The sequence below is a fragment of the Sorex fumeus genome, unplaced genomic scaffold (assembly GCF_029834395.1).
Source record: "Sorex fumeus unplaced genomic scaffold, SorFum_2.1 ptg000082l, whole genome shotgun sequence".
Taxonomy (NCBI): Eukaryota; Metazoa; Chordata; class Mammalia; order Eulipotyphla; family Soricidae; genus Sorex; species Sorex fumeus.
This window is the reverse complement of record NW_026606139.1, coordinates 3,701,576-3,725,850: the sequence shown is the minus strand read 5'-3', so window position 1 is coordinate 3,725,850 and position 24,275 is coordinate 3,701,576. Positions and strand designations below refer to the sequence as shown.

Sequence of the window (24,275 nt, the reverse complement as noted above, 5' to 3'; positions counted from 1 at the left end):
ATATAAGTCTGACATCAAAAATCTGCATTTCTGGATTACCTTTGTTAGCTAACTGGAGAAATGGATATATATAAAAACAAAACTTGGACAGCTCAGTGGGCTGGAGCACATGCTCTGTGTGCAGTAAGCTTAGATTTAATTGACCCCAGAATTAGGTGGTCCCCAAGTACCACCAGGAGTGACCTTATGTAACCAAGGATGCCTCCTGAGGCACTGCTGGGTGTGTCCCAAACACACACACCTCTCCTGAGGAAAAAAACCTTGGGTTCAGGCGGCTTTTCTAAATTTTTTTTAATCATTAAAAGAATTATAAGCTATTATGTTGTAGCTATCAATGGTGACATGTTAATGTCTAAATTAAGAGATTATGTCATTTTGCAATTGTATATATAATGATTATTCTTTATGTGATACTTTTTATTTGTAGAGATTGATTCCTGTGGCCTTTTAAGTGATTGAATAATGATGGAAATGGATCCAAAATAATAAGTGATTTCTCTACTGAAGACATAGAAGAATTTTTATATGACCTTGCAGTATTTGATTCAGTCTTCTGGAAGGAACAGTGGAACCAAGTGACATACAGAAAACAGAAGAGAAGAAAACCTCACTTTTGGAACTTTATCCTTGTCCCTTAAGATTTTTTCCTCCCCATTCCCACTCCTTTCTACTTGTTTTAAATTTGCTCTGAGTTTATAGTGAAGACCAAAGACATAGAAGATACATTTGAAGCTTTATAGCAGGAAATTTACCTTGAAAGCTGCTATTCTGTGGAGGAGAAAGTATAAGAAGTTCCTGACTTTTTTGTTATTATTAAGATTTCTCATATCCTTAGATTTTGAAGGATAAGACAATTATTTTTTTTAAAAAAACACATCCATGTACTTTTTAGCAGCTGTGCATGAATTATGAGATCAGTAAATTAAGGGCCTTTCATGTCAGTGTTTTGCCTCTGGAGCTGACTTCTCAGAAGATCTTTTATAACTCTTTAAGATTTTTATCTTTTACTTTGATGACATTATTGGCCCACATGAGACTATCTCTTTTTCCAGTTATGATCTTGTTATGAAAAGCGTTTGCGCTCACTGTGCAAATGTCCATGTATTATCTATTTAATAATAGAAGTGTCACTCAAGACAATTGAATGAGGTGAACATAGACTTAGCTTTTTCCCCTTTCCCCCATTTTTTAAATGTAACAAATACTTTTTATGTCCCCCTTCCCCCTTCCCCTTTCCCTTTTCCCCTTGGAGACGTGTCAGAAACTAGATAGTAGTTTAAGATGAGCTATCGAGGGAACTGAGTGAGCGACGCGGAACCCAGCTTCTTTGTGCTTCATCACAAGGCTTTGGACAAGGCTTGCTGCTGGCCAGCCTAATCAAGCACCCTTTTACCAAGAAAACCTCGTGGGAATTCCAGCGTACAGTCAAGGCGTCAGGAAACAGGACCGCAGAGGTTGCACTCTGGGGTAAATATTCTTCTGTATTTAACTTGGGAAGAAGGCTTATCACTGACTCCCTTACACGTTGGTATCGGGTTCTGGCAGGTGTAAGCGATTGGAAATTTCTTGTTTTCAGATCCTGGCCATGAGGTTGGATGCCTCACCTTGCTGAAAAGAGACACTGGACCTAAATGGCGCAGCATGACTTTGTTCCTGCTTGGCTAAATTTCTCCACACCACAGTCAGCTAAGGTGCTATTCTCTATTCCGATAGTGATTATCCAAATATTACTTCTCATCTCCGACTGGTTTATTCTTTTGAGAGTTTTGGGGGGTCACACCCGGTGGTGCTCAGAGCTTCCTCCTGGCTCTGTGCTCAGTGATCACTCCTGGCAGGGCTCAGGGACCATATGGGATACCAGGGATCAAACCTGGGTCGTCTATGCCCAAGGCAAGTGCCATCTCCACTGTACTGTCCCTGCAGCTCAATGTGGTTTATTCTTCGTGGTTGTTGACAGAGTTGTGGTTTGTGTTTTTTTCCCCAACCTCTCTGTCCTGCAAAGTCACTGCCTTTTGGAATAAAGGAAATGAGTCAATGATTAAATGTTTAACTTAGAATTTCTGTCTCAGAGTTCTATAATATCCAGATGGCTCATGCTCACAGTGGGGTTTCAGCCATCATTTCTAAAAGTCTAAAAAAATGAAAATTAGAAACTTTATCTACCTATGTTTTGCATCTCTGTATCATCTCAGTCATCTACGGCCACCTTTGAAAAACACGGAGAGCACCTACCACGAGGAGATGGTAGATATGGAGTAAGCCGTCGTAGACATAATTCCTCTGATGGCTTTTTCAACAATGGACCTCTGCGAACTACAGGAGGTAAGCCATGCCCAACTTCCATGAGTACTTTTAAGCTAGTTACAGACTTCACTGGGAGATGTATAGCTGTAACTTTAGTAATCTATTGGGAAGGGATCTCTCAGGCAGTGCTCTCAGGAGGTCCAGGAAAACCTCTGAATGTGATGCTGCTTGGTCCTGAGGTGTCAGGGATTACTCCAGTCACCCCAGTGGTGCTAGGTGACCTCCAGGGCTGCACTCAACAGTATTCAAGGAACCACAGTGGTGCTGGAGATTGAAGTAGGGTTGACCTCATGCAAAGCAAGTGCCTTAACCTGTGTACTGTCTGGTCCTTGAATAATTTTTTTGTTTTGTTTTGGAGCCAAACCTGATGATACTCAGGAGTTACCTCTGGCTCTGCACTCACAACTACTCCTGGTGGTGTTTGGAAACCAAAGGGAATGATGGGGATCAAACCTGGGTCAGCTGTGTGCTAGTTATCTGCGCTACCCACTGTACTATCAGTCTGGCCCCTTAATAATAATCTTTTAAAAACATTATTTTTAAATTATTTATTTATTTATTTATTTTACTTTTTGGGTCACACCCAGCAATGCACAGGGGTTACTCCTGGCTCTGCACTCAGGAATCACTCCTGGTGGTGCTGGGGGCGGGGGTGGGGTGGGGTATGGGATGCTGGGAATCGAAGACGGGTCGGCCATGTGCAAGGCAAATGCCCTACACGCTGTGCTGTCACTCCAGCCCTTAAAAACAATTTTTAGATCAGAGATATGACTGAGTGGCAGTGCACTTTCCTTGCATGTGCAAAGCCTTGAGTTTAGTTTCTAGCGCTATGTGGCCCCCCAATCACATGTGATTGCTAAACCAAAATTTTTTGTTCTGTTTTGTTTTGGGACCATACTTGGCAATGCTCAGGTATTATTCCTGGCCCTGCACTCAGGAATTAACTTTTGGCTGTGCTCAGGGGATCATTCATGCTATAACTCTGGTCCCCAAAACAGAATTTTAAATAACACAATTTTGGGAGCTGGAGCAATAGTACATTGGATAAGGCACTTGCCTTGCACATTGGCCAACTCCATTTCAATCCCCAGCATCCCATATGGTCCCCGGAGCACTGCCAGGAGTGGCACCCCCAAATAAAAAGCTTGATTAAAGAAATAAAAAACACAGGGCTGGAGCAATAGCACAGTGGGTAGGGCATTTGCTTTGCATGCAGCTGACCCGGGTTCGATCCCCAGCATCCCATATGGTCCCCCGAGCACCGCCAGGAGTAATTTCTGAGTGCAGAGCCACGAGTAACCCCTGTGCATTGCCGGGTAAGACCCAAAAAGCAAAAATAAATAAAGACAAAATTCTCAGGTCCTCCAGTGGTCATTTAACGCAATTACATTGACTTACAAAGTGTGGCATTCTTATACTTAAATGCATCATTTATTCAGTTGAGAAACTTATGTAGAAATTATTTTAAAAGAAGTATATTTTGTTTTGTTTTTTGTGGGTTTAAAAAAGATCCCCTGAAGAACTTTTCAGCAGTCCTATAAACGAGATCAGGAAACATTTGATCCAACTCTTTCTGAATTTCCAGGAAGCAAACATCCATGTCTCTTACTTTTTCTTATTAGATTCCTGGCACCAGCCCTCCCTGTTTCGTCATGATTCTGTGGACTCTGGTGTTTCTAAGGGAGCATATGCTGGAATCACAGGGACCCCGTCTGGTTGGCATGGCTCTTCACGAGGTCACGATGGCATGAACCAGCGTAGTACAAGTGGCACAGGGAACCATCGCCACTGGAATGGCAGCTTCTACTCTCGGAAAGGCTGTGCCTTTCAGGAAAAGCCTCCCACAGAGATTAGGGAAGAAAAGAAAGAAGACAAAATGGAAAAGTTGCAGTTTGAAGAAGAAGACTTTGTAAGTATGAGGATTCAGATGTATTACTTGAAATCTTATGAAGTCTCAGTAGAAGATACTCTAAACTGGCTCTGGAGCCAAGTGGTACAGCAGGTAGGGTGTTTGCCTTGCTCTTGGCCAATTGGGTTACACCCCTGGTCCCCCAGCACCACTTGGAGTGATTCCTGAGCACAGAGCCAGAAGTAAGCCCTGAGCTCCCCTGGGTGTGGGGCACAACCCCCCCCCCAAAAAAAAAACCCTTTAATTACTAATGAATCGCTTTACCAATTATTAAAAAATCAGTTCCCTGACCTTGCGTTTTTCTTTTTAGAGAGGAGTTAGTGTTAGTGTCAGCATTAACTTTTAGCAGTTAGATTGTACATAAAGTATATTTCAAGTATTTATGTCCCTAATGATCAACAACTACGTACAATGGCTACCCTGTTGAATGGTGTGACTTTCTTATTTATAAGCACATTATTTTTGTGATGGCCATTTTTTCATACATTAATAAAACAAGGTAAAAAATAGTGGAATTTAGGGGGGCTGGAGTGATAGCACAGCAGGGAGGGCGTTTGCCTTGCACGCGGCCGACCCAGATTCGATTCCCAGCATCCCATATGGTCCCCTGAGCACCGCCAGGGATAATTCCTGAGTGCAGAGCCAGAAGTGATACCTATGCATCACCGGGTGTGACCCCAAAAGCAAAAAAAAAAAAATAGTGGAATTTAGGGACTGAGGATGTGGCGAAGTGGTAAGGGCTTACATTCAATTGTTAGCCCTGAAAAATAAAGTGAAATTTAGATTTAAGATTGGCCCCTCTTCTTCTTAAGACTAGCAAATGTCCAGGGATCCTTTTTTTTCTTTTCTGTTTCTGGACCACTTCCAGTGGTACTTAGGATGCCATATCTGGAGCCAGGTCACAGAAAAACTGGGTCTTGTATGTGTAGCTAGATAAGTATCTTAGCACCTGTATTATGTCTCCAGACAGTTTTTATTTCCAGTGTTAATATTATGTGGGCTGGAGCGATAGCACAGCGGTAGGGCGTTTGCCTTGCACGCAGCCAACATGGCCGACCCAAGTTCGATTCCTCCGCCCCTCTCAGAGAGCCCGGCAAGCTACCGAGAGTCTCTCGCCCGCACGGCAGAGCCTGGCAAGCCACCCGTGACGTATTCGATATGCCAGACAGACACAGTAACAACGAAGTCTCCAATGGAGACGTTACTGGGCCCGCTCGAGCAAATCGACAAACAACGGGAGGGCCTTTACCTTTACCTTTACCTTACCTTAATAATATGTGATTCTACCTCCAGGTGTCTATCCTTGCAACTTTTTACTCTTAGAGGGGCTGGAGTGAGAGTAGAGTGGGTTGGACATTTGCCTTTCATGCAGCCAATTCGGGTTTGATCCCTGGCACCCAGGCCCAGGTGTGGCCCCCAAAACAGAATTTTATTTATTTTTAAAGACGTGTTACTCTTACAAAGGTCTGTACTGCTCTAAAATACTATTTGTCCAGAATGTTCTGGATTTCTAGCAGTCCAAAAGTTATCACAAAAACGTAATTTTATTTAATAAACTTCTCAGTCAAGACTAATAGGAATTGTCAAGAAATAAAAAGTCTCTGGTATTGAGTTAGAGAGAGAGCTCACGGGACTTGAGAGAATACATGTCAAGGCCTGGGTGTGATCCCTGGAACCCCATAGTACCCCACACTGATAGCAGCAGACCCTGAGCACTACTGGCTATGGTCTTTTTTTTTTTTTTTCCCCAGTTTTTGGGTGACACCCAACAGTACTTAGGGGTTACTTCTGGCTCTGCACAGTGCCTTACCTGCTGTACTGTCCGGCCCTGTTTGGTCCAAAACTCTTTTATGAAATTCTCATCAAAATGTTTAATTTATGTCTACTATAAAATCTATAATATGAATATTTACATTAATGAATTTTTTTTAAATTTTTTTTTTCCTTTGGTGGGTTGGGGTGAGCATACCAGAATACTTAGGGGACTGTGCTCTGCTGGGGAACCGAGACCTTCTGCAGGCCAACCATGTGCTCTAGCCTTTGAGCTGTCTTCCCAGCCCATACCATATAATAAAATAAACTTACCATAGTTATAATTTACGTCTGATATGATTGTTTATCTTATGTCTTACTGCAACCATCTAAGCACATAGAAAAATTGTTTATTTGGATCTAATAGTTTAAATTTATTAAGTATTTTAGTAAAAAAGATTTCCACAAGCTAGAAGTAACATGGCTAAAAGTGGAATTTATTTAGTATACCTTTAACATATGGTCGTGTACTACAGATTGGCATGATTTAGTAATGTAATATTCCCTGTGGAAAACGAATTGACAATGAAAAGAAAATATATAAAGGCAACCAGAGCTCGTAGCTGTCTGGAACTTTGGTTGTTGCTAGGGTATCTTGTGTCAGTCTAACTAACCTTGAAAGCCACTGCACCAAACAGTTCATGGGAGATGTGTGACTGATGAACTTTTTTTTTGTTTGTTTGTGTGACAGCAATGGCTAGTAAGTCATGCTGCTAATTTACCTCCAAAGGTTAGTGTAGTAATTCTTTTGACAGTGCTGGAGAGGCAGTATAGTGGGTAAGGTGCTTGCCTTGTACATAGCTGACCTGGTTTCATCTCCAGCATCCCATATGATCCCCAAGTACCCCCAGAACTGATTCCTAAGTGAAGACCCATGAATAAATCCTGAGCATCCCTGGATATGACTCAGAAACAAAACAAGAAGTTCCTCTGACCTCTTTAGTGCTGGAACTCAAGCTGCAGGCAGTTCTGCTGTGGTGGCAGAACACAACATCGTGAATGTACTGCCGAGACCTTTGCTAACTTGGAGGTAATGGACCACATTTCCCTTTAATATCTGCCTACCAGCATAATCATCACATCATTTCATGCTGGTGACAGGCAGAACTCAGCTGTACAGAAGAAGCACTAAAAACTCAAGTCATTTTCCAGTGACTTTGAGACAACCAAAAATTCATATGGTAGTGTACTACAGATTGGCATAATTTAGTAATGCTAAATTATGACGGCTCTGGGTCTGGATGCACAGTTGGGCATTCAGCTATGGTGATGCCCTCAACATATCTATGCCCATAATTGCTTCATCAGGCAGGGGCAAATTCCCCTAGAAGCCAGCAATTCTGGAGTTTAACTCTCAGGATCTCTGCATGGGGAAGGGGAGGCTAATGTTTCCTCTACTGCCACCGCCCAGTCATCAGTGTTTGATAGTCCCTCAAGGTCCCCATGTTGAAGTGAAAGCCACCCATGTCACCATGATAACAGAACATTTCTGATAACAAAAGAGAGGCTAATGGCCAGGCCTGAGAGATGCTGACTCCATGCCCATGAGGACCTCACTAATCAGAACAATTACCTGTGCTTGGTGGTGTTAACAAATCACTGATAATCCAACATAACTCTTCCTTGTTCACTGTCATTGTGGATACAAAGCCTCCTCTTCCCAAGCTGAACTGAAACTGAAGTTACAAAGTGAGGGAAAAAAGAAGAGAAACAGTTGGCCTTGGCCTAGGCCACCCTGAATTGAACTTTTCTTAATTGATCAACAACCACAACTTTGCCAGACCCCAGTCACAGCACCCATGATTCCAAAAGTGGGGATAAGGACAGAAACTTGGGGCCAGAGAAATAGCTCAATAAGCTGAGTGCATGCTTTGTATGTTGAAGTCCACGTTCAGTAACCAACACTGTGTCAGCGCAGAGCTAGGAAGCAGCCCCCGAGCATTGCCAGGGAGGGCCCAAAATCTAAAATCGGTGGACATACACACTGACACAGAAACATGATTGACAATTTGGGCCTCTTTAAACTAAGAAGTTTGATTAGGTAGGTTTTGTTTGATTAGCTAGGTTTGATTAGGCCTCTTTAAGAAGTTTGGTTAGGTAGGTTTTGCCATGAAACCTACAGAGGAGCCAAGAGGCCTTCTCCAGTGGAGCTGATCCATGTACAGACCACGTGAATGGCGGAAGATTGAGCCATCTTGAAGCTGCCCACGTCGAACATCCCAGGAACCAAGGGAAAGACTCTAGTGGACCATAGGGCTTGTATCTCTGTTCACAATCAGTGGCTTCTATAACTCCTATTCCAGGGATTGAAGGAAGGATGTCTGATTCCCTGTTAACTTTAACTGTCACATAGGAAAGATTCATGGTGTTGGGATTTTTTTTTCTTTTCCTTCTGAACTTTGGGGGCCAGATAGATAGGTCTGGGAATAACCTGGATTTAATACCAGTACCACATATGGTTCCCTGAACCCCACCAAGAGTGATTCCTGAGCATAGAGCTGGGATTAAGTTCTGAGCCCTTTGGAGTGTGGTTTCAAAATAAAAAAACAAAACAAAAAAAGCTTCTAAGCTGAGGCTAGAACTGAAGATAATTGGTTTCTGAGATGCCTTTGTGCTTTGTGTGGAAAAAGCTGTTTTGTACTGCTTGGATCAAAAGATGAATAATATCAATACTGATGGGAACGGAAGTAAGAATCGCGTTACCTATTGTTGGGTAACTTGGGAAGTGGTGGTTTTTGGGCTATACCTGACTCTGCTTGCGAGCACTCCTGGCCATCTTAAAGTGCCATTTGTGGTGCCATTGATAGAACTGTGGTTTGCTTCAAGCAAGGCAAATGCCTTAACTCCCTGTGCTATATCTCAGACCTCACTACCTTCCATTGTATTGTTGAGCCTAGATAGAAATTTAATTTTTTTTTCTTTTTGGTTCACACCTGGCGATGCTCAGGGGTTACTCCTGGCTCATGCACTCAGGAATTGCTCCTGGCGGTGCTCGGGGGACCATATGGGATGCTGGGAATCGAACCTGTGTCAGCCATGTTGGCTGCGTGCAAGGCAAACGCCCTACCTGCTGTGCTATCACTCCAGCCCTAGATAGAAATTTTTTAATAATAATCTAGGATGTGATTGAGATCTGGGCACAGATCTGTTTGCAGTCAGGGGACCCCTCTTCCTCTGGAGTCGCATTTCTGGTGGAACTGAGAATCTTGCTCTCCTTTTCTCACTGGTCAGAAAAGCCTTTTTCTTACTCTCTCTTGGTCTAGTCCTGGTGGAGTGACACTTCTCTTTTATGTCATATAATGAATATAAGTTTTCCATCTTTGTTGTACTATCACTCTGGCCACTCTGGTTGTGTGTGTGTGTGTGTGTGTGTGTGTGTGTGTGTGTGTGTGTGTAGATACATAAAGGGGGGACGGGGGAGGGAGGAGAGAGAGAGAGAGAGAGAGAGAGCAGTTTTATTGCAACTTACTTGGAAAGGTGTAAGGGGGCGGGAAGGGAGAAGTAGAGGTTCCAGAGAGAGCACAGGTTTCTCCAGAGAGGAAATAAGAAACAGACAAGCAAATGAGAGCTGTGTTCATGGAAGATCACGTGCTTGAAGAGCAAGCTCTATTGCACTTCTTCTTTTTTTTTTTTTCCTATTGCACTTTAAAGTGAGATTCACTCCAGTTTGGTTGAAAACTTGCAAAGGGATCACTGAAACCCAAGCACAAAAATTTGTAAGTCTGCAACTGTACCTCATGGTGTTTCACTAATAAAAATTAAAAAATAAATAAATAAAAAAAGAAAGCTTGCAAAGGGAGAAAACCTTAGTTTAATGGTTTATAGAGACAAGTGTCCACTCATCATACTTTTTTTAATTAAGGAAGGTGGGAAGAACAGTACTTATTTTTTTTTTCTTTTTGGGTCACATCCGGTGATGCACAGGGATTACTCCTGACTCTGCACTCAGGAATTACTCCTGGTGATACACCGGGGACCTTATGGGATGCTGGGAATCAAACCCGGGTCGGCCGCATGCAAGGCGAACACCCTACTTACTGCGCTATCGCTCTAGCCCCAAGAATTGCACTATTACTGGCTTTAGATACTTGTAAAACTAGTCACCTTATTTTGATTTTCTTCTTCTTTTCTTTTTATGTATTTATTGCTTTTTCCTTCTTGGGTCACACCCAGCGATGCACAGGGGTTACTCTTGACTCTTCACTCAGGAATTACTCCTGGCGGTGCTCAGGGGACCATATGGGATACTGGGAATCAAACCCGGGTCGGCCACATGCAAGGCAAACACCGTACCCACTGTGCTATCGCTCCTGCCCCCTTAATAATATTTTCTTTTCAGGCCAGAGCTGAAATGTTTTCTGGGTAGTAGAAGAATTAGGAATTTTTCTATTAAAATCACTCTTCTCTAAGCCTGCTCCCCCCTGGCAGCTCGGTGGCTGCCATCCTCCAGAGGCCATTGATTGGACAGTCAGGTTTGGACCCGCAGTGACGAGACACGCAGGGCTTCACGGGATGGGGGTGGAGCCAGCCTTTTCCTCCCTGCCCCAACGAGACCCCAAGTTGCCGCCCACGAATGGCCTCTCTGGCTCCTGATCAAGCTGCTTCATGGCCATAATCCAAGAGACTCAGAAACAGATCTCGGAACCCAGCAACTTTTGGCAGAATGCGTTCTGTCCCCGCAGTTGGTTATGGACCCAGGCCACCCCAGTTGGGAATAGGTTTCGTGCCTTGTCCTGTTCCCCCTGGTGGCTCAATGGCCGCCATCCACCAGAGGCCATTGGACAGTCAGGTTTAGGCCTGCAGTGATGAGTCACGCAGGCCCTCATAGGATGGGGTTGGATCTGGCTCATTCTTCCCGTAGCAACGAGACCCTGGGTTGCCGCCCACAAATGGCCTCTCTTGCTCCTGATAAAGCTGCTTAACGGCCATGATCCCAGAGATTCGGGAACAGATCTCAGAACCCAGCAGGTTTTGGCAGAAATCCCTCCAGTTTTAATTGTTAAAATTTCGGAATTTCAAAATCGCGCAGCCACTACTGCAGCTGTGCGACACCATATGTTATTCATAACCAGCAATAGAAAGCAAATTGTCTATGGTTGCCTTTTCGGCAGATCTGATGTTGGGGTAAATCCCAAATAACAATGGTGGGCCTAGTGTTGAAATATTGAATGTGATCAAAGTAGAGAGAGAGAGTAATGTGGAAATCATCTGCCCCACAGGTAAGGGGAGGGTGTGGGATGGAGGTATACTGGGGTTTTTGGTGGTGGAAAATGGGCGAAGTAAGGTGGAGTTCATGCCCAGTTCAGTCAGCTTAATCAGTGGCTGAATAATTAGCAATACTCCTACATTTAAAGAAGAAATCATTCCTGTTCAAATGAGCCACATCGTTTTGTTTTGGTTTTGGATCACATCCAGCGTGCACGAGGCCCTGGCAGGCTCACTCAGGGATCAAACCGGAGTTGTCTGCATGCAAGGCAAACACCCAACTCACTGTGTTGCCACTTGGCCCTGAGTATCCTCTTTATAAACGTACACCGATTTGAGTAAAGGAAAGCCTCTTCGTTATATCTCTTATCCGGGTGTATGTTCAGTCTCTGTCTCATTCTATTGATTTTCGTTATGGACAGTATAGTATTTTCCTACATATATGCGCTGACCTTTCTCTGGTGAATGGCCCTAGAGTTAATCACAGCAATTAATTGGTATCTTCTGTTAGGCCTGTTTCTCTTTTGGGCTCTGGAATAATCTCTGAGCACCAGTAGGTGTGGCATGAAAATAGAACAAAACAAGCAGTACGGTAGAGTTAACTTCTACAAGTTGAATAACCGAGTATTTCCATAAGCTGTTAGTAGTTCAGCTTTCTACTGAGGAATTGCAGGTCATATGTGTTGAGTGATGTGTATGAAATAATACATAATAGCTGTATGAGTTGTTTGTTTTAATGGTGCCAGTGATCAAACCCAGGTGTTATTCTTGTAAGTTGAGCTGTGTTATTTATGTAAGTTGAGTCATGTTCTTCCTCTGATACAGGTTTTGGCAGTTTGGGGTAATTTTTTAAATGTTATTTTCTTTTTTTTCTTTTTTTGCTTTTGGGTCACACCTGGAAATGCACCAGGGTTACTCCTGGCTCTGCACTCAGGAATTACCCCTGGCTATGCTCAGGGGACCATATGGGATGCTGGGAATCGAACCCCGGGTGGGTGCAAGGCAAACACCCTATCCGCTGTGCCATTGCTCCAGCCCCTTTCTCTATTCTTTCTTGGTCTCTCCTCCTCTTTTCTCCAGTTACTCTCTTTCCCTCTTTCTCCATTCCCTTCCCTCTTATTCCCCCCCCCTCTCTCCTCATTTTCATTTTCCTACCTTGGAATTGTGGTAGTGCCCAGGGGCATTCAGGTGCTTAGAGCCAGCTCCCTGGCCCTCCAGTGTCATTTTCAAAAGTGAAGGAGTTTGGGGGTTGAGGAATAGCAAGTAGCAGGCAGGGCATTTGCCTTGCACACGACCAACGAGGTTTGGTCCCCAGAACCCCAGATGTTCCCCTGAGCACCCCTGGATCTGGCCCTTGCCCCATCTCCACCTCACCACCAGCACCACCAAAATAGGAAGGACCTGGTTGAAAGGATTAGAGAATGATTGGTATGTTGTTCTTAAGAGAAAGTAGTCAGGTATAAAGGTAAAATTTTCTAGGACAGAGAGATCTAATATGCGATTGAACCTTTTGTACAAAGTTCTGGAAGAAATCCTAGGAGAGAATTAATTCTGACAGAATGGCAACAGTGCCATAACTTTTGAATCCATTCAAATTCTCCAATAAGAGCAGAGCTCTGTTCATTATCATGTGCTCTGTTAGGGTATTTATTCTCACCGCATATATTTACCTTTGTATTAGAGTTCCTAGAAAGTACAATAAGGAAAAAAAATTTCTTTTAAATACAGCTTAAAGGAAGAAGTAAAACTTGGCATTTATAAGGCCAAAGAGCTAGGACAGTGGGTGCCTGATTGCCTTGCACACAGCTCACCCAGGTTTCCTGCCCAGCTCCACATTCATTCTTCTGAGCCCTGCCAGGGGTGACCCTTCAGCACCACTGGGTGTAGCCGAAAAACAAACCCACCAAGTAAAATATAACTATTTTCATAGAAAGTCATAAAGCTCTACAAAGAATTACAGGATACGAGGTCAGCATTTAAAAAAAAAAGTCACAGCTTGCCAAAAAAGCGGGGCAGGGGGGGTAGAGAAAAATTACATTCTTTGCATTTTTATATACTAGCAAGGAGTTGTGAAACAAAGTTTCGTAAATGTCTTTTGTAATAGTGAAATAACTTGTTTGGGCGATTCGGAGGGGGGGTGTGGAAGTTTGGGGTACACCCGGAAATGCGCAGGGGTTACTCTTGACTCTGCACTCAGCAATTACTGGGATGCTAGGGATAAAATCCGGGTTGGCCGGGTGTAAGTCCTATTAATCTGGCCCTAAAGTAAGGAAAGTGAGACTTACCTTGTGGGCAGGGCTTACTCCTGGCTCTGAAAATGGGGATCACTCCTGGTGAGACTCAGGGAACCTTATGTGGTGCTGGGATCAGACCTATTTGAAAGGCATGTGCTCTCCGTGCTGTACTATTTTCCTGGTTTCTTGTTGCTTTTAATAAAAATATAACTGGTTTAAACTGAATAGTGATTACAAGAATTTTGGTACGTTTGTTTCCTATACTTTTGTATATCTTACATTTTTCTCCTTTTTTTTTTTTTTTTTGGTTTTGGGGCACACCCTTCTTTGCTCAGAGACTATTTCTATCTCTGTGGTCAAGAATGATCACTGGTGGGACTGGAGCAATAGCTCAGTGGGTAGGGTGTTTGCCTTGCACACGGCCGACCTGGGTTCAAGTCCCAGCATCCCATGTGGTCCCCTGAGCACTGCCAGGAGTAATTCCTGAGTGCAGAGCCAGGAGTAACCTCTGTGCTTTGCCGGGTGTGGCCCAAAAAGAAAAAAAAAAAGAATGATCACTGGTGGGGCTGGAGCGATAGCACAGTGGGTAGGGCATTTCCCTTGCACGCGGCAATCTGGGTTTGGTCACCAGCATCCCATATGGTCCTCTGAGCACTGCGAGGAGTGATTCCTGAGTTCAGAGCCAGGAGTAACCTCAAGTGTGACCCACCAAGCAAAAAAAAAAAAGAATGGTGCTTGATGAATCATATGTGATTCCAGGGATTTGAACCAGGGTTGGTGAGTATTAAAAGCAGACACCTCAACTCTTGAACTCTCTCTCTAGACCCATGTTTCCTTTTTTCAAAATTCAGGGGGAGATGGAGATAACACATAAATAGAGGGAGCATTTTGATTGTTGTGTAGAAGGTGAATGAGGACAAAAGAACAATGCTAGAAGAAAAGCAGCATGGCTTCTGTTTTTAGTGTTGTGTGTAAGAGTATTTTTCTGCCCTTAGTGTTCTGTCATCATTTGCCTATTTGTATTATGATTTGGTAATTAAGTATATAGCGTGTCTAATGCTAGTGGTTCTCCTTTAACAAGGTGAAATACATCGCATGTGTAGCCCAAGCCTTGAAGACTTCGTTCACACGTTCTAGTAGACTCTGGGCATCTTCAGTGTATAATGTTCCACTGACAGTTTTATTCTAAGAAACTCTTTTCCTGCATTGTTAGCAGAGTGTAAAGTCTGAGTTTGGACTCTACTGTTGTTCATCCTCATGCGTTACATCTTACATATTTACTGGGTCCATTCTGTTGTTCCTAACAGCTCATTGCCTTTTTCTATTCCTTTATTCTTCCTTCCTCTCCTAGACTATGGAATAATTATTCTAGTATATATACTCTTTTTTTGAATTTTTTTAATCGAATTACTGTGATACAGTCACAAGCTTTCATGTAGTATATATACTCTTAACTGATGCTTATACATGAAACTTCTACCAGACTGTTGTAAACTAATAATCGTGTTAACTGCACAAAAGATGGGTTCCCATATATAGAGACTAAAATTCAGTTATTCTAAAAAAAAAAATACAATTTGACTCTTGCCTACTTTGACAGATAACTGTGACCTTCCATAGTACTAATCCTGTTGAGCTATTTGCAGACGTCTGAATATTCTTTTCCCTACTTTTGTGACTTGCTATTTATTGAGCATTCGGTCTTTTCACTCATATTCCCCCCTCAGGAATTGTCTTAAAAGACTCTCTTTAGTCATCAGCTCTAATGAAACTTTTTTCTCATAATACTTATCTTCATTCCTTCATTCCTAGTGGGAATTTTTTGTCATAGCTCCTGTTAACCTTTGATTGTACTTCCTTATCTGCAAGTTTATTTTTTATAGTGAGACTATGATACTTATGGGAACAAAGGCTCCGTTTGTCTTACTTGTATTTGTGTTTCTAACTGTATCTGGCACATGGTCTGCCTTTGCCCTAAATCAGTCTTAGAAGTGTTTTGAATACTGCACTGATGATTCCTCCTTAAATCTGAGAATAATGTATATTCTTGTTCCTTTAGTTTCCCATGCCCCATCATTTGGCATCCATGTATGAAGATGAGAACTTAGCCTGCAGTCCATTTAAAGAAAGATTAATCCTCTTATATTGGAAATGAAACCCAAGAGAACCTTAAGATTATTAGAAACCCTGTAGATTTTGCATTTTAATATCTTCTGTTTCTTAATTGGAAATAGTGTTAAATAAGTGCTTCTGATATATAATTATAGGTTTCATGGGTGGTGGCTACTTTGTAAAAAGTGCCAAAATGATTAGCCTTCTGTATCAACCATTAATATCCCTTTTTTCCTAGCCTTCTTTGAATCCAGAAGCTGGCAAACAGAATCAGCCATGCAGACCTATTGGGACCCCTTCTGGAGTGTGGGGTAGGTGGTTTTTGCCGCTTTGAAGGCAAAACTTAAAAATTTTCTTAGAAGGGAGAGGAGCAAAAATTCTCTATCTTTTTTGTTTGTGTCCTTATCTCTTGTTTCTCTTCTCATCCATTTTTACATGGTTACTAACATCTATTATGTTTACTGTGATGCCAAAAATATCACTAAACATATTAGTGAAGTCAGTATGTAGACAGTCAAGCGGTATAGAGCCCTAGATTTGGAAGCATACTTTAAACAAGGGAGAATAATATAAACGTATAATAAGTAATTTAACATTGCTAATTTATTTTATGTCACTTAAGTGAAATTTCGTGTGTTGTTGTCTCTTAAATATTTGGTTTATGAATAGTTTGTTCTGAACTTTCTTTTACGTAACTATAAATAATTTGCCTAAAGTATCCTTTGAAAGCTTCATAATAGTGCATCCGTCAGACCATCCTTTTAGAACCGGATCCTAATTGTTGTTTTTGTTATACAGTTATAAATGATGCTTGCTGCATAGAATAAGGGGAACACATAAATATTAATTGTGTATGTTGGGAATAAGTACCTTATAAAATATTGACAGATCATGATCATGACAGAACATGATCTCTGGCATTGAAATCTTTGTTATTTTTTTTTTTTTAATAGATTTTATTTGGAGGATTTTTAAGGTATGGAGGGAGAGAGAGTGAAAGTAACGTACTCAAGAGAGAACACAGGCTCCTCCAAGGGCAGAGGGAGAGCCCCTAACACACATCCTCGCATTAGACATGAAAGCACGAAAATACACATCTCAAGAGGGAAGGTGCAGGCAACACATGTACTTGGGCACCACATGTGCTTCACCACGTGGGCACAAGCAGCACATGGGCTCAGGCAGCATATGCGCACCAAAATCGTTGTTATTTCTAAATTGAACTCCATTCAATACATCAGAAGTATTTATAGCCTAGGCATCCTGTTGGGAAGAGTTTAACGTATCTAATAATTGGTTTTGAATTTGAGGTATGGGACTAAGGTTGATTATCATTTTCCCTTGAATGATACATAACTTTGCTCTAGTTTTCCTTGCTGGAAGTTCCCAGGGGAGATTCCTTTCCCTGTTTCCTCATTTCTCCATTTCCATGACTAACAGGAGCTGCCATCCTTGAATTTATTCTTGTTTGGCCTGTGTCTGAATGATTATGTAATACACTGATTTGTTATGCTCCTGAAGGACTACTTGCATGTTTGGTTTTCTGGTTTGTTTCTTAATTTTAAATCAGGAGCATCATGTGCTGTCTTTCCCCCCTTCAGATCCCTGAGCAGTCTCAAATTTAGAGCTCTCTGTAAAGTATACACCAGAAAATATTTGTTCCTTAGTCTCAACTATCAGCTCTTTATTGAAATTGAGTCCTTAATATAAACCATGCTCCCTGTTAAGCTAAAGATTTGACACTTTTGTCTGTCCACTGTTGCATTTCACAGAAAACCCACCTTGTGCCAAGCAATCCTCCAAGATGCTAGTCATCAAAAAAGTTTCCAAAGAAGATCCTACTGCTGCCTTCTCTGCTGCATTCACCTCACCAGGATCTCACCATGCAAATGGAAACAAGTCATCAACTATGGTTCCAAGTGTGTATAAGAACCTGGTTCCTAAGCCTGCACCACCCCCTTCTAAGGTATGATTCGGAATCTGTACGAAAGTCTTGGAGGTTTACACATATTAAAGCACTGACCCAGAGGACTCATCGAGGATGATTCTTACATGTTTGTGGCAGCTGGCCGTATCGTACAACCCACACCACTGGATGTAAGGCATGTTTTATGTACAAAAATAGAACCAAAATTGGCAGTTGCATAAGCAAGATTGTAACTATAAACAAAATATGGTCGCATGTCTTGGATAGTCATAAGTGGCTGGCCGGGTGCCCAGCATGACCTTGAGGAAGAGACTGAAGTGAATAGCATATCTCGGGCTCAGACATGCATGACTGCTCTGCTTCTTTTCTTTCTTAGATCAATCTGTGAAAATACAAAACGGGCTGGAGCGATAGTACAGTCAGTCGGGTATTTGCCTTGCATGAAGCCAACACGCACTTGATCACTAGCACCCCATCTGGTCCCTTGAGCTCAGAGCCAGGAGTAAACTCTGAGCACCATTGGGTGTGACTCAAAAAAACATTATTAGCTCACAGACTGTATACAAAGAGACAGACATCAGGCCAGATTTGGCCTGTGGATCCTTATTTTGATATTTTGTGGGTTTGTTTTTATTCCAGGGCCACATCTAGCATTGGTCAGGGCTTACTCCTGGCAGTGCTCAGGGGACCATATGGAATGCCGGGGATCCCAGTTGGTCACGTACAAGGCAAGCGCCCTACCCACTGTACTATCTCCGACCCAGTGGGTCTTAGTTTGTCAATCTGATCACCCAAACTACTGAGCATGTGTGGTTTTTTTGTTTTTTAAGAGCCTGACTCCATTTTATTGCCTCATCCATCAAGTTCATGTCATCCTTCATATACTTTTAAAGATCTAGTTCATTGAGGGGCTGGGAGATGGCTCAGAGGACTAGAGCACATGCTTTGCATACAGGAGCTGAGCATTACCAGGACCCATGTTATAAACCCTAAAGCATTTGCTAGGTGTGGCCTAAAACAACTAATTACTGGGGCTGAAGAGATAGCACAGCAGGTAGGGCGTTTGCCGACCTGGGTTCAATTCCCAGCATCCCATATCGTCTCCTGAGTGCAGAGCCAGGAGTAACCCCTGTGCATCGCTGGGTGTGACCCAAAAACAAAACAAAACTAAAAAAACAACTAATTCCTGGATTTCTGTGGTTCTCTGTCTCTTAGTGAAATTTTATCTCATCACTTAGCTGTCATCTTCGCTTTACTGTGATTGCCTTGAAAGGATAGATTTCAGGTTCTTTTCTCCCCAGCATCTGTCCTCCACTACTGTGAGTGTCACAACTGGTGGTTTTGGGTGCTGGGATACTACAGCTGATAGTTCTGTTTAGCCACATAGTGTGACCACATGAAGCAAATTGTACAGTGTTTACTTTTTATTTTTTTGCTTTTGGGATCACACCCGGCGGTGCTCAGGGGTTGCTCCTGGCTCTGCACTCAGGAATTACTCCTTGCGGTGCACGGGAGACCATATGGGATGCCAGGGATCGAACCCAGGTCAGCCGCATGCAAGGCAAACGCCCTGCCCGCTGTACTGTCGCTCCAACCCCAAATGGTAAAGTGTTAGCGTGTTTGCATTGCATGTACCCAATCTGGATTCGATACCTAGCACCCCATATGGTCCCCCAAGCCCACCAAGAGTTAATCCCTGAGCATAGAGCCAAGAGTAACCCCTGAGTATTACGGGGTGTGGCCCAAAAACTTGAACACACACATCACCAGTGGAACCCTGGACCTCCCGGCCCGAGTACCACTTGAGAGGTTTCCCCACCCCCACCTACTTGAAAATTATTACTGATTTGGGGGGTAACAAAGGTGTAGTGGTGTTAGGATTGGAACCCAGGACCTCATGCATACATAAGGTAAAGGTACATAAGGCATACATATATACATAAGGCATACATAAGGCATACATATATACATACTACTGAGCCGCATCCCTGGCCTCAAAATTTACTGTGTTATTGAAAGAAAAACATTGAGAATTAGTTCACTTTTCTCTGTGCGAGCCCTGTATTGCAATACAAAAGTATAGCATCAGTCATTATGTACTAGGAGCTGAAAGTGTTTTGGGGATGGATACCAAGCATGATGACACCGGAGTCAAACTCAGGCCTCCCATATGCTTAGTATGCACTACATCCAGCTCCATGAGCCATTCAGACTGTGATCATGAATAAATATTTTAACAAAAAACCTAACTTGGGGCTGGAAAAATAGTACAGCGGGTAAGATATTTGCCTTGCACATGGCTGTCCGGGGGTTCCATCCCTGACATCCTAATGGTTCCCTGAGCCCAAAACCAGGAGTAAGCCTTGAATACCACTAGGGCCTCCCCCAAAAAACTAATTTGACATGATCTTTGGAGAATGGTCCAGAGTTAAGACTGGCTAGAAAGTTAATAGATACTGCAAATCGTAAGAGAAAGGAGTGTTTAAAATTTCTAAAGCCAGGAAATTTGGCATATTGGAGAGGTAGTGAATGAATTTACTACTTCAGTAGCACTGGGAACTTAAGAAACATCAGAACTGAAAGTTGTCATGATAATGAAGTTTTCAGAGTAGTAAGAACTTGAAAAGAGGAAGAAGAGGAGGAAGAGGAAGATAGCTCAAAGGGCTGAATCCCATCCCTTGCATGTGGAAGCCTCAGGTTTGACCCTTGGCAGTACATGGGCCCCTGAGTACTACCAGGTATGACCAAAAAGCAAAATTAATGAGGATTTGAGGAAAGTATATGTAAAGACATAGAGAATGAGACTTGGAGGACATATTGAATATTTTATCAGTAGTAGGAAAGTTATAATAGAGTCATTGCGGCCAAAAAATTATACCTCAGGCATAGCAGTAAGGTAAAGGTAAAGGCCCTCCCGTTGATCGTCGATTTGCTCGAGCGGGCCCAGTAACGTCTCCGTTGGAGACTTTGTTGTTACTGTGTCTGGCATATCGAATACTCTCGGTAGCTTGCCGGGCTCTCCGAGAGGGGCGGAGGAATCGAACTCGGGTCGCCCATCTTGGCCGCTTGTAAGGCGAACGCCCTACCGCTGTGCTATCGCTCCAGCCCAGGCAGTAGTAGAGCAGAATTTTTTTTTTTTTTTTTTAGTGAAACACTATGAGATACAGTTGTAGACTTACAAACTTTCGTGCTTGGGTTTCAGTTATACAATGATCATGTACCCATCCCTCCACCAGTGCCCATTCTCCACCCCCAATGATCCCAGTAGTCTTCCCCCCGCCCCCACCCCGCCTCTGTGGCAGGGCATTTCGTTTCTAGAACAGAAATCTTTTTAGGTGAGTTAAAGATACGTAGTAGGGGTTGTCAGTACTACTTAACTGCCACTGACTAGTTACTGTTGTTGACTACTTACAGAAAATAGCTGAGAAATGGTTTTGAGTTTAGCAGTTGTAAAGTTTTTGGTAACCTTTGAGTTCTAGGTTAATAAATAGGATTTCAGGGCATTATATTATTTTGTGGATGGAAATGGAGATAGACGAGGAAATCTATAGAAAGAATACCTGGGAGCATCTTCTATCTACTTACAAGGGAGTATCAGAGAGATCATCACAGGCCAAGAAGAAATCAGTGGAAGTAAAATGGTGATCATTGAAGTTGTCTTTGAAAAAGTTTTAAGATAATGACTCTTCTCTTGTAGAAGAAAAATGAGTCAGGAGAGCAGTTACTATTTTGTCAGTAGAGAAAAGTTGGGTTACACCTGGTCCTGTGCTCGGGCATCGTGTGGTTCTGGGTACTTAACCAGGATCCACCACATGCCTCACCCCTGTATGTCTCTTGACATAAATATTTTTGAAAAATAAAAAGTAACAATGTAGGAGCTGGAGCAACAGCACAGTGGGTAGGGCGTTTGCCTTGCACACGGCAGACACGAGTTCGATTCCCAGTATCCCATATGGTCCCCTGAGCACTGCCAGGAGTAATTCCTGAGTGCATAAGCCAGGAGTAATCCCTGTGCATCTCCGGGTGTGACCCAAAAAGCACACGGTCCACTGTCCTGTCCTCCCGTTGTTCATCAGTTTGCTCGAGCGGGCCCAGTAACGTCTCCATTTTGGACTTGTTGTTACTGTGTTTGGCATATCAAATACATCACGGGGAGCTTGCCAGGCTTTGCCGTGTGGGCGAGATACTCTCGTAGCTTGCCGGGCTCTCCGAGAGGGGTGGAGGAATCAAACCCGGCTCGGCCGGGCTGGCTGCACGCTAGGCAAATGCCCTACTGCTGTGCTATCCAAAAAGCAAAAAACAAAAAAAAATTAGCAGTGTATTATGGAAATCAGTTGCAGAGGTTTGGAATAGACAGATTTTGCTTTGCATCTTCTTTCAGTTATGACCTAGGGCTGTTCTCTGACACTCTAAATTTGGAGAAATGGCCAAGCCGCGTAAGTAATCTTCAAAGAACGTGATGCCATTAAGGTCTAAGTCTCCATTTTATTATCTATAGTATGAAAATGGCTATCTTTTTGGGGGGAGGGAGGGGTATTTCATACCAGGCGATGTTCAGCAGTTACTTCTGGCTCTGCTCAGGGATCACTTCCGGTGGTGTTCAGGGGGCCAGTTGGGATGCCAGGGCTTGAACTTGTTGTGTTTGTTGGCCATTGGCAAGGCAATTGCCTTACCCATTGTACTGTATCTGGCCCCCAAAAGTATGTGGGATTACATGAGTGCATGATACTGCATGACCTACAGCTGTAGGAAAACTCTAGCCCTGAGAAAGCTCCAGCCTTGAAGGCCAAGGAGGAATGTTCTCAGGAATCCCACATACCTCCAAGACAGCTTATCTCGACCTTGGCTCTGCCCAAAGCACAAAAACGCTGATGGCGCCAAGCTGCAGCTGTGCTGAGACGCCCCGCAGAAACAGTTACTGCTATTAATAAATCACTGAAATTGGGCGGCCAGTGGGAGAAGGAAAAGTAAGGGTATAAAGTTAATAACTGAGGAAATAAACATTGCCTTGGAGCTCCCCTTGGACTGCTGCTCGTTTCTTTAGGACCACCATGTCCAGGTCCCCTGACCCTCTTCAGTGGGGCAACAAAGGGTGTGACCTCCTCAAGAGAGGAATAGTTGGGCCAAAAGTAGCTATCTCTTTTTTTTTTTTTTTTTGCTTTTTGGGTCACACCCAGCGATGCGCAGGGGTTCCTCCTGGCTCTTCGCTCAGGAATTACCCCTGACGGTGCTCCGGGGACCCTATGGGATGCCGGGGATCGAACCTGGGTCGGCTGCGTGTAAGGCAGATGCCCTACCCGCTGTGCTATTGCTCCAGCCCCAAAAGTAGCTGTCTTTTAAGGGTATTTCCTTCCCCTTTGTGATTTTTAAATCATGAATTACAGAGTTATCAACTTACTAAATTCCAGGCGTGCAGTGTACCAGTCCCTTGACCAGTGTCCGTGTTCCTCCACCTGTGTCCCCAATTTCCTTTCTGCTCTTCAGCCTGGCTCTAGAGCAGGCACTTCTCCCCTCCCTGCTTGTCCTAGTGTTTCTCTCTCTTCTCTCTCCTCTCTCTCTCTCTCTCTCTCTCTCTCCTTCTCTACCTCTCTCTTCTCCCTCTCCTCCCTTCTCCCTCTCCTCTCCCCTCCCCTCCCCTCCCTCCCCCTCCCCTCCCCTCTCCTCTCCTCTCTCTTTCTCTCATTATTCCTGGCTCTGCACTCAGGAATTATTCCTGGGGGTGTTTGGGGGACCAGATGGGATTGGGATGCAGGTAAATGAAACTGGGGGGGGGGGGAGTTGGATTGGAAGCTACTCCAAGGTTAGTGCTCTGGGTCTCTTCTGGTAGTGTTCTGGTAGGCCTACACGTGTACCCGGTCCTTTGAGTTATCCAGTGGCAGATAAATGGTACTAAATACTTAAAACTGCATACAGTTAGGTGCTCACAAATGTAACTGTTAGGGACTGGAGCGACAGCACAGCAGTTTGCCTTGCATGCAGCCAACCCGGGTGTTGATTCCAGGCTTTCCATATAGTTCCCCAAGCACCACCAGGAGTAATTCCTGAGTGCATGAGCCAGAAGTAACCCCTGTGCTTCCCCGGGTGTGACCCAAAAAGAAAAAACAAACCAAAAAACCGAATGTAACTGTTATAAAATAACAGCACACTTTGTGTTTGTTTCATTCCTTAAGAGCATAGAGTTTGGGGCCAGAGTGGCAGCACAGCAATTAGGACAATTGCTTTCCATGCAACCCGGGTTTGATCCCCAGCACCAGTAAGTTTCCTGATGGCCTGCCCCACCCCCCCCCCCATCCATAAGGCTGCCTACCATGGTTGTTAGCTAAAAGAACTTTATTAGATTAGGATATTAAAGGTAGATGGAAGAAGTAATTGTTAATTCACAGTGAGAATTATGGTTGGGGCAAGAGTGATAGTGCAGTAGGTAGGGTTTGCCTTGCACACAGCCAACTGTGTGTTCAATTCCTAGCATCCCATGTGGTCCCCCGGACCCCACCAGGAGTGATTCCTGAGTGCTGAGCCAGAAATAAGCCCTGAGAACTTCCAGGTGTGGCACAAAAAAATTTATGGTAATTCTTTAGTTCATTTAGAATCTACATACATAATTTCTCTAATAACCTAGACATTTTGTTATATAGATATTCCCCAACCCAGGGTAATGCTCAGGAGTTGAGGGCAATAGGCACAGCTGTCAGGGCTGGGGCGCTGGGCCGGAGAGAGAGCACAGAGGGGAGGGCACTTGCCTTGCATGGACCCAACCTGCAGGTGGCTGGTC

General features: G+C 43.5%; 1 protein-coding gene across 3 annotated transcripts in view; it reads left to right on the top strand.

Annotated features, from left to right (window-relative positions):
* The window catches only part of GPBP1L1 (GC-rich promoter binding protein 1 like 1), a 53,732-nt gene that overhangs the window by 18,451 nt on the left and 11,006 nt on the right, over positions 1-24,275 (top strand). For all 3 annotated transcript variants that reach the window (XM_056130920.1, XM_056130919.1, XM_056130918.1), the window contains exons 2-7: positions 428-1,467; positions 1,577-1,691; positions 2,193-2,322; positions 3,927-4,213; positions 15,815-15,887; positions 17,349-17,542. In XM_056130920.1, coding sequence (XP_055986895.1) covers positions 1,632-1,691; positions 2,193-2,322; positions 3,927-4,213; positions 15,815-15,887; positions 17,349-17,542 — 744 coding nt within the window. In that variant the 5' untranslated portion in view covers positions 428-1,467; positions 1,577-1,631. The remainder of the gene's footprint in view (positions 1-427; positions 1,468-1,576; positions 1,692-2,192; positions 2,323-3,926; positions 4,214-15,814; positions 15,888-17,348; positions 17,543-24,275) is intronic.